Source organism: Colobus angolensis, unplaced genomic scaffold, assembly GCF_000951035.1.
Source record: "Colobus angolensis palliatus isolate OR3802 unplaced genomic scaffold, Cang.pa_1.0 Scaffold238, whole genome shotgun sequence".
In the NCBI taxonomy this organism is placed as follows: domain Eukaryota; kingdom Metazoa; phylum Chordata; class Mammalia; order Primates; family Cercopithecidae; genus Colobus; species Colobus angolensis.
The window spans coordinates 681,623-691,814 of record NW_012115577.1 but is presented as its reverse complement, the minus strand read 5'-3'; the positions used below and the strand labels follow the sequence as shown (position 1 = coordinate 691,814).

Sequence of the window (10,192 nt, the reverse complement as noted above, 5' to 3'; positions counted from 1 at the left end):
CCAGAACAAAAGCTGAGCCCCTAGCTGGTGCAGGATGCTCAGCCTGACCTGGTTGCTGCCTGCATCACTTGCTCCTTGCACCTCCTTGGCCACACTGCCTTTCTCATTGTTGCTGGAACAAGCCAAGGCTCGTTCCCACAGCTTCCAGACGTTTTCTCTGTGCCTGCAAAGCTCCTCCCGCAAATAACCACAGGCTCTCCCTCACTCCATTCAGTTCTCCGCCAGGTGTCACCTCCTCAGAGAGCCTTTTCTGGCCACCCACCGCACTGCTCTGTCCATACACCCTGCCTCTTGTTCTTCGCAGCTGTTTCCCTTGCTGGGATTTCAGTCCTGCAAGGGCGGGGAGTGACGTTCACCACTGAGAACATGCCTGGCACAGAGTGGGCACTCACCCACCTTCTGCTGAATGAACAGAGGGAATGGGCTGAAATGAAGGGGAAGCTGAGGCAGGGGTGCAGGTCTGTGAGGATTGAGGAGAATCTGGGCACAATGGGAGGATAGGCTGGGAGACAAATGGATGGAGCCAGACAAGGAGAAGAGGGCAGCTGAGCCTGGAGTCTGAGGACAGAACATCAGAGCTGCAAGAGGGCCAGAGGTCTCAGCTGCAGATCTTCATTTCACCCACGCCTGGCTGCGCCCCACAGTGCTGTGTGCTCGGTGCCACCCCTCACGGGTCTCTTAAGTGGCCACCGTGGGCTGGGCCAGGGAGCAGCTGGTGGCTGGGAAGTAAGATCTGACCTGGACCCCTTCCCACCCACCCCGTTTCCTGGCCCATAGGTGATCTCAGGCAATGAGGACCCTGAGGGAGTAGTGCTGAAGGACCTTGGGCCCCCCATGGTTGCCCGACTGGTTCGCTTCTATCCCCGGGCTGACCGGGTCATGAGCGTCTGTCTGCGGGTGGAGCTCTATGGCTGCCTCTGGAGGGGTGAGTGGCCCAGCTCCCTGGGAATCTGTTTCCTGAGCAGGGGAGTGCAGGGTGGGGAGTGTGGAGAATGGGCATCCAGGATTCCCTTTCTCCTGCTGGGAAACTGTCACTCTGAGCAGAGGGCTAGCCAGCATTGTCTCCTCCATGCCAATGTGCCAGTGGAGAGATATGAGAAGGGACCAGAAACCTGCCCAGGCCTGATGCAGGGATGGGGGATGGAGCCTTCGTGCCTCTGATCCCCATCCTCTCACCCTGCCCCAGAGGGACTCCTGTCTTACACCGCCCCTGTGGGGCAGACAATGTACTTATCTGAGGCTGTGTACCTCAACGACTCCACCTATGATGGACATACCATGGGCGGGTAAGAAAGACGCCTACAGGACGTGGGGTTTGGGGTGGGAGGGAGGACTCTGTGTCTGTGTGTGTGTGTGTGTGTAGGGGGGATGGTAAGTAGGGTGGGGAGTGAGATGGAAGAATTGAGAAGAGGGATGGGTTAGGTGGGGTCTCAAAGGGTAGGACTTGGGTGACCACTAGCCCATATGACACTGTACGAAAAAGGCACCTTTTTGCTAACACACATGGTTGGAAATTGCTGCAATAAATATGCACATCACAGATTGAAATGGTGCCCCTTAGAGGTGGTGGTGTGCTGGATGTGACCTGCAAAGTACCTGTGATACAGCTGGGGTAGGGGTGGAGAGAAGAGAAGAGCCAGCTGCATGAGTGTGGGGTGGGGTGGGAACGGGACTAGTGGACGGGAGCCAGGCTTGCCAGGCCACTGTGCCGGGGGGTGACGGGGCAGAGTGCCTGGATATCAAGACCCTCTTCCCTTCCAACCTCCTCTTCCTTGGTCCCTTCTCCAGATTGCAGTATGGGGGTCTGGGCCAGCTGGCAGATGGCGTGGTGGGGCTGGATGACTTTAGGAAGAGTCAGGAGCTACGGGTCTGGCCAGGCTATGACTATGTGGGATGGAGCAACCACAGCTTCTCCAGTGGCTACGTGGAGATGGAGTTTGAGTTTGACCGGCTGAGGGCCTTCCAGGCCATGCAGGTGAGTGAGTCCGGCTCTCAAGGAGGGCTCTGAAGCCATGAGTGGTGCCGTTGGGGTGCCCCCAGCACTCTTAGCCTTGACCTTGTGCCCTCTTCCCTTCCCCCCAGGTCCACTGTAACAACATGCACACGCTGGGAGCCCGTCTGCCTGGCGGGGTGGAATGTCGCTTCCGGCGTGGCCCTGCCATGGCCTGGGAGGGGGAGCCTATGCGCCACAACCTGGGGGGCAACCTGGGGGACCCCAGAGCCCGGGCTGTCTCAGTGCCCCTTGGTGGCCGTGTGGCTCGCTTTCTGCAGTGCCGCTTCCTCTTTGCGGGGCCCTGGTTACTCTTCAGCGAAATCTCCTTCATCTCTGGTAAGTCCCTGAAATTGACAACTGATTTCATTCCTAACCCTGCAGTGTCCCCAAAATATTCATTCCTTGCATCATATCCACCCATCACCCACCGAAACTTCTCAATTGGGGTACCCCAAATAGCTTGAGCCCCTTTCTGCCTCCTCTTCTCTGCATATCCGTCTTTCCTTTGTAAGCCCCTCGCCCATGACTGTTATTGAGCTAGAATGACAGTATTGGTTGTTAAAATATTGAAATACTTCTGTATTAGTTGAGAAATACCCTCTTCTCTAAGCCTCCAGATAACTGTCCTTCGCTTCCCCACAATCCAGCAACTATAGGGTTAACACCCACCACAGCTGGGGACTTCCAGGACCCTGCTCCCCCAACCCCCACTGGTCAGTGGTTGTCTATTGAGAATCACCCATGCTTCTGCTCCTTTGCACAGCAATCCACTGCCTCCCTTGGGTCTCCTCCTCATTTACCTCCCTCCTTTCTTTTTGTTCCTTCTCCCCAGATGTGGTGAACAATTCCTCTCCAGCACTGGGAGGCACCTTCCCACCAGCCCCCTGGTGGCCACCTGGCCCACCTCCCACCAACTTCAGCAGCTTGGGTGAGCAGTCTCGGGTGGGTGTGTGGACCCTCTGCACCCTTCTCCCTGGGCCTCCCCCTCGGCTAGGGTGGGACCCTCCTATGGTGCTGACCCTGTTGCCTCCGCCAGAGCTGGAGCCCAGGGGCCAGCAGCCCGTGGCCAAGGCCGAGGGGAGCCCGACCGCAATCCTCATCGGCTGCCTGGTGGCCATCATCCTGCTCCTGCTGCTCATCATTGCCCTCATGCTCTGGCGGCTGCACTGGCGCAGGCTCCTCAGCAAGGTGGGCACAGCTGCGGCCTGTGGAATGGTGGGGGGAGGCTAGGCCCCAGCACGAGCCATGGTCCAATGGGGACTGCAGGGCACAGCCCACTAGCATTCCAAGAGGAGGGCTTAGTAAAGAGACCACTTACACCATGTCAAAGAGGGGATGGGGCTCATAAGGAGGGCTGCTCCCGAGTACCGGGTCTGCTCAGTGGAGAGGAGGCGGCAAATACCACGACCCAGAGGAGAGAGTCTGTGGAGAGGGTGCCTTGACAGGGGCAGTAGACTTTGGTCCTGGGATGCAGCTGGCCCGTGCCTACCCATCAGGGAGGGCCTGGGAGAAGAGATGCCCTGACTTCACTTTCTGCCCCAAATTCCTGCTGGGCTCCTCTCTGGCCAACCCAAACTAGGCCTGTTGGTGCAGTCTACACTGGTCAGCCTTGGGGCAGGCAGAAGCAGGGTGGAGACCGGCGGAGAGTGGGGCTGGAGGGGCAAAGGGAAGATGTCTGGCACACCCCAGGCCATGTCTTCCAGTTGGAGGTAATATACATTAAGGTTGATGGCTGGACATGATTGCTCACGCCTGTAATCCTAGCACTTTGGGAGGCCAAGGCAGGAGGATCACCTGAGGTCAAGAGCTCCAGACCAGCCTGGCCAACATAGTGAAATCCCCCATCTCTACTAGAATACAAAATTAGCCAGGCATGGTGGCTCATGCCTGTAATCCCAGTTACTCGGGAGGCTGAGGCATGAATCTCTTGAACCCGGGAGGTGAAGGTTGCAGTAAGCTGAGATCGTGCCATTTCACTTCAGCCTGGGCGACAAGAGCGAAATTCCATCTCCAAAAACAAACAAACAAACAAACAAACAAAAAGGCTGATAGTTATGGACTGGGCAGATGAGGGCTGGAATCTCATTGTGGGACAGGGAAGTTACCTCCATGCTCTTGAGCTTTAGTTTCTCTACTTGTTAAAGATGGTGCTGATAGTATCTACAGCTGTAGGGCTCTTGTGAGGGCTGAGGGAGGCAACGCAGGGATGGACACAGCAGAGGGCCAGGCCGTGTGTGCTGAGCAACACGGGTGACGCCTCCCATCCCCATGACAAGGCTGAACGGAGGGTGTTGGAAGAGGAGCTGACGGTTCACCTCTCTGTTCCTGGGGACACTATCCTCATCAACAACCGCCCAGGTCCTAGAGAGCCACCCCCATACCAGGAGCCCCGGCCTCGTGGGAATCCGCCCCACTCCGCTCCCTGTGTCCCCAATGGCTCTGGTAAGACTCGCCTTGTTCCAGTTGCACCTCTGTCCTCTCTGCTGTTTTCTTACCGTAACCCTTTCCCATTCTCTTTTTTTTCCTGTCTTCCCCAGTTTCCACTTGTTTTCTTCTTTCCGTGCCCCTGGTTACTGCCTATATCACTCTTTGTCCCTATCATGTAGTGTCTCTCAAGAGTTCCGCATGTATTACCCACAGTCCCCCGTGTTCCTATCCCGTCTGTGTCCCACAGACATCTCTCTTTGTTGTACCCTCTCATTGTGTCTCCCTGGCCCCACTGCTTTGTATTAGACTCACCATGTTTGTTCCTTCTATCCATCCATCCTCCATCACCCATCCTTCCTTCCATAGCCATACACCCTTGCATCCATCCATCAATCCTCTATCATCTATCCTTCTGTCTATATTCATAAATCTATTCATCCATCCATCCACCCACCCATATCCATCATCCATCTATCCATCTATATTCATACATCCATCTATCCATCTATTATCCATCCATCCAACAAAACATCTGTTTACCGTCCATCCATCTATTCATATATCCCATCTGTCCATCCATTCATTATCCAGCCAGCCATCCGTCACTCTGCAGATCCTTGTTTTATCCTGTCTCTTAATGCAGTCATCCCATCAGCCCTGGTCTTGCCCTATTCAAGGTCTCCCTGTCTGTCTAGCCTTGAGTCTCATCCCTTCCCCGTGTTTCCCCTCCTCCTTCTCCCGACAGCGTTGCTGCTCTCCAATCCAGCCTACCGCCTCCTTCTGGCCACTTACGCCCGTCCCCCTCGAGGCCCGGGCCCCCCCACACCCACCTGGGCCAAACCCACCAACACCCAGGGTAAGCCCCTCTGCCCCTGGGCTCCGCCAGGCTCCCCATACCTCTACTGGGGCAGGGAAAAGCCCTCACACCTTGCACTTCCTCCTCTCCCCACTGTAGCCTTTTCTGCTCTCCTGAGCTCCCAAGGAGGAAGCTCTTGTGACCTTAGCTCATCTCTGCTGCTGCTTGCTCTTTTTAAAGCCCCCCCACTTGAGCTGAAGAGTAGAAAGCTTACTGGTCCCCAGCTCTTCTCCCTCCTTCTCTTCCACACCATCTCTTCGGCATTCCAGAGCTAGACAGGAGGTTGCTGTGGTGGCCCCAGACTATTGTAACTCCTCCTTTATTCTCTGCTCTCTCTAGAGCTGTGAGGAGGAGGGCTCTCACCCCGGCGCTTGCCCTCTCCCCCACATGTGTCCTCTCTCTGCCGTCCCAGAGGTGAAGGCTTATGCCCCGACCCTTTCCGTCTGCCCCTCCTCTCCTCGGTGTTGCCTTCTCATTGTGGCCCCTTCCCCAGGGCTAAGAGGGGACAGCTCTGCTTCCTCTCTTGTCTGTAGACAACTTGTGTTGGGGCTGTGAGCAGCTGTTATCCTCCCTCCTCTCTGTGTGCCTGTCTCTGCTTGTCATTGAGCTTGGTGTGTTGGGTTGAAAGGGCTGGGAGGGCTTGGCCCCAGGAGTCAGGCGGAAGCCACGGGAGAGCAGCTAAGTGAAGGGGAGGGAGCTGTGGTGAGCGGGACAAGGGTTTGGAAGGTGGAGGGTGCCTGGATGCTGGGACCATCCTGAGGTGGGAGAATTCCTGGGGAAGAATTCTTCCAGCCAAGATTTATCTCATGGTCTCCTGAGAGACCCTAGGGAGGCCCTAAAGAGTAAGACTTTATGACCGTTTTGCTCAACCATATTCATTGCCTTGAAAACCTCTGGAATAGCTAACTCTCATCCCATGCCAGTGTCTTCCTGGTTTGAGGTCGGTGCATGGAATACTGGGAAGATATAGCATAGACCCAGTTTCTCAATCGACTGGGAGACACGGGGCCCTCCGGGAGGCTGAGCTGTGGGGAACTATAGCTCTCGGGCTGTTCCTGATGCCTCGTCCTGTCTTCTTTCCCCTCACCCCTGCAGCCTACAGTGGGGACTATATGGAGCCTGAGAAGCCAGGTGCCCCGCTTCTGCCCCCACCTCCCCAGAGCAGCGTCCCCCATTATGCCGAGGCTGACATTGTTACCCTGCAGGGCGTCACCGGGGGCAACACCTATGCTGTGCCTGCACTGCCCCCAGGGGCAGTCGGGGATGGGCCCCCCAGAGTGGATTTCCCTCGATCGAGGCTCCGCTTCAAAGAGAAGCTTGGCGAGGGCCAGTTTGGGGAGGTAAGGAGGGTGCCTACCCAGCCATCAGTAGTGTCTGGCTTATTGGGTGCTCTGATGCCATGCCTGCACATTCGCCTGGCCAGGAACCTTAGTCATTTGTGACCATGTTAATCCATTTGACCCTGTGATCGCCTAGCAAACAAACTTCTTTCTCCAGGTGCACCTGTGTGAGGTCGACAGCCCTCAAGATCTGGTCAGTCTTGACTGCCCCCTTAATATGCGTAAGGGACACCCCTTGCTGGTAGCTGTCAAGATCTTACGGCCAGATGCCACCAAGAATGCTAGGTGAGGACCAGGGATGGCCTCTGGAAGAAGGGACGGGAGGCCATGAAGAGTGGGGAGCCACCTAGAGAGAACAATGGCAGAGCTCAACAGAGGGGTGGCGTTTCTGGGAGGGGATTTGCGTGTATGCCGGGGGTGGGGACGCCTGGTCCACCTGAGGAAGGAGGTGGGCAGGGGAAGGTGCAGGCCGCCCACTCGGCATTCCTCTTCACCTTCTTCTTGTTCTCCAGGAATGATTTCCTGAAAGAGGTGAAGATCATGTCGAGGCTCAAGGACCCAAACATCATCCGGCTGCTGGGCGTGTGTGTGCAGGACGACCCCCTCTGCATGATTACTGACTACATGGAGAACGGCGACCTCAACCAGTTCCTCAGCGCCCACCAGCTGGAGGACAAGGCAGCTGAGGGGGCCCCTGGGGATGGGCAGGCTGCACAGGGGCCCACCATCAGGTACCTGCTTACCCAGGCTGGGCCTTGCTGAGAATTCCCCAAGGGGGTCTCCTCCTCTCCCCTTGCTTCAGCCTCGAGGAAAAGAGGGGAGCATGGGGGTAGGAAGGCAGGGGGAGGTCCAGGAGGGCCTGGGATAAGGAACGTGTGACACGTTAACCCAGGAACATGGACAGAAAGGCTGGAGGTGACTACGCAAGAGTGGTGAAGGGACTTGGGCCCTGCCATGATGTCCCTTCTGCTTTCTGTCACCCTCACTCCCCTCTGAGTCCAGACTGGGGAGCACAATAAAAGAAGAGCCCCCCTAGGGTTGGCTAGGCCTGGAAGACTGAGAGGGAAGTGACCCTTGGCCTCACATGGGCATTCCACCTCCACATGGGGAACCGGAGTGACCGGGCCCAGGGAGTGGGCTCTCTCCTCTCCTGGATGGGAATCTGCGAAGCTGCCCCCAGTGACCTTCTGTCGGTTCCTTTCTCAGCTACCCAATGCTGCTGCATGTGGCAGCCCAGATCGCCTCTGGCATGCGCTATCTGGCCACACTCAACTTTGTACATCGCGACCTGGCCACGCGGAACTGCCTAGTTGGGGAAAATTTCACCATCAAAATCGCAGACTTTGGCATGAGCCGGAACCTCTATGCTGGGGACTATTACCGTGTGCAGGGCCGGGCAGTGCTGCCCATCCGCTGGATGGCCTGGGAGTGCATCCTCATGGTGAGCAGCCTGAGGACAGCCAGGTTGGGGCAGGGCAGGTGGGAAAACACTGGCCGCCACTCACAGCCCTGGTCTCCATCAGTCATGCACTTTGTCTGGGTTGCATTTTACAGAATCTCATCTGTAAAATGAGGTTCTCCTAGCCCAAGGGACCGGGGAAAGCAGGAGCTGCAGTGTGATGGGCAAGAGTCCAGGAGCCAAGAGTGGGTACTGGGGTTGGAGACAGGGTGGCAGAGAGCTCAAGAGACAAGGTAGAGGGAGGAAGCTGGAGACAGAAGGGGGTGTTTAGGGAGACTGAGGGTCAGGACCAGAAAGTGGGGGTGGATGGAGAGGAAGGAGTAGCAGAAGGAAGAGGTGGGCCAGGGCCCTGGAGTGAGGACCAGAGCATGGAGAGGAAAGGCAGAACCCGAGGGAGAGGAGTTGAAAAAGGTGGCCAGCGGAGCAGAGTGGAGAGCCTGGCGTCGGGAGGGATCAGGCCTGAGTGGAGCCCAGAGTGGATCTGGGGCTTCCAACAGGAAGGGAGGAGGGTCTATGTTGCCTGATGTCTCTGTCTGTTTTTGCTGCCTTCTCTGCACCCCAGGGGAAGTTCACGACTGCGAGTGATGTGTGGGCCTTTGGCGTGACCCTGTGGGAGGTGCTGATGCTCTGCAGGGCCCAGCCCTTTGGGCAGCTCACCGACGAGCAGGTCATCGAGAACGCGGGGGAGTTCTTCCGGGACCAGGGCCGGCAGGTCAGAGTGGAGGGGAAGGAAGATGGGTCCAAGGTGGGGGACAGAAGGGGCAGTTGTCATCTTGGAGACTAAAGAATATTTGTTCCCTGCCTCTCATCCACACTGCCACAATGCAGGTGTACCTGTCCCGGCCGCCTGCCTGCCCGCAGGGCCTATATGAGCTGATGCTTCGGTGCTGGAGCCGGGAGTCTGAGCAGCGACCACCCTTTTCCCAGCTGCATCGGTTCCTGGCAGAGGATGCACTCAACACAGTGTGAATCACACATCCAGTTGCCCCTCCCTCAGGGAGTGATCCAGGGGAAGCCAGTGACACTAAAACAAGAGGACCCAATGGCACCTCTGCCCTTCCCCTCCCGACAGCCCATCACCTCTAATAGAGGCAGTGAGACTGCAGGTGGGCTGGGCCCACCTAGGGAGCTGATGCCCCTTCTCCCCTTCCTGGACACGCTCTCATGTCCCCTTCCTGTTCTTCCTTCCCAGAAGCCCCTGTCACCCACCCAGCTGGCCCTGTGGATGGGATCGTCTCCAACCTCCTCTAGCCATCCCTTGGGGAAGGGTGGGGGGAAATATAGGATAGACACTGGACATGGCCCATTGGAGCACCTGGGCCCCACTGGACAACACTGATTCCTGGAGAGGTGGCTGCGCCCCCAGCTTCTCTCTCCCTGTCACACACTGGACCCCACTGGCTGAGAATCTGGGGGTGAAGAGGACAAGAAGGAGAGGAAAATGTTCCCTTATGCCTGCTCGGGATTTGTTCTCAGCTTGGGCTTCTTCCACCTCCATCACCTGAAACACTGGACCTGGGGGTAGCCCCGCCCCAGCCCTCAGTCACCCCCACTTCCCACCTGCAGTCTTGTAGCTAGAACTTCTCTAAGCCTGTACGTTTCTGTGGAGTAAATATTGGGATTAGTGGGAAAGAGGGAGCAACGGCCCGTAGCCTTGGGGTTGGACATCTCTAGCGTAGCTGCCACATTGATTTTTTTTAATCACTTGGGGTTTGTACATTTTTGGGGGGAGAGACACAGATTTTTACACTAATATATGGACCTAGCTTGAGGCAATTTTAATCCCCTGCACTAGGCAGGTAATAATAAAGGTTGAGTTTTCCACAACTGTGTGAGTGGGTTCCTTGGTAACTGCCTCCTGCACCTCCCTCTGAACCCACTTCCCATCTTCCTTTTTTCCTCCCTCTCCCCATTCCATTTCCCATCACCTATTTTGCCCAGTATTGTGTTCTGTTTCTGCATAATCCAGGCCTTTGCCTGTGTGACCTCAGGTGATGCATGAATGTCTGAGTACATGCACCTTCTCAACTCACAGGGGTGCTCTGCTGGAGGCTTGGAAGGAATGCAGTCAGGCCAGGGGTGCTGAACCTTTTTTGTGCCATAAACCCATTTGGCAG

At 56.6% G+C, this 10,192-nt stretch overlaps 1 protein-coding gene across 4 annotated transcripts in view; it reads left to right on the top strand.

Annotated features, from left to right (window-relative positions):
• DDR1 (discoidin domain receptor tyrosine kinase 1) overlaps window positions 1-9,902 on the top strand; it is a 26,578-nt gene extending 16,676 nt beyond the window's left edge. For 3 of the 4 annotated variants that reach the window (XM_011944999.1, XM_011944998.1, XM_011945000.1), the window contains exons 5-17: window positions 778-925; window positions 1,187-1,286; window positions 1,789-1,975; window positions 2,083-2,329; window positions 2,826-2,921; window positions 3,030-3,181; window positions 4,270-4,435; window positions 6,372-6,616; window positions 6,774-6,901; window positions 7,129-7,347; window positions 7,823-8,057; window positions 8,638-8,787; window positions 8,904-9,902. In XM_011944999.1, the coding sequence (XP_011800389.1) occupies window positions 778-925; window positions 1,187-1,286; window positions 1,789-1,975; window positions 2,083-2,329; window positions 2,826-2,921; window positions 3,030-3,181; window positions 4,270-4,435; window positions 6,372-6,616; window positions 6,774-6,901; window positions 7,129-7,347; window positions 7,823-8,057; window positions 8,638-8,787; window positions 8,904-9,044 (2,214 nt within the window). In that variant the 3' untranslated portion in view covers window positions 9,045-9,902. Of the gene's footprint in view, window positions 1-777; window positions 926-1,186; window positions 1,287-1,788; window positions 1,976-2,082; window positions 2,330-2,825; window positions 2,922-3,029; window positions 3,182-4,269; window positions 4,436-5,165; window positions 5,277-6,371; window positions 6,617-6,773; window positions 6,902-7,128; window positions 7,348-7,822; window positions 8,058-8,637; window positions 8,788-8,903 lie in introns of all 4 variants that reach the window. The other variant, XM_011944996.1, reaches the window with a different exon arrangement.
• The last annotated feature ends 290 nt before the right edge of the window (window positions 9,903-10,192 follow it).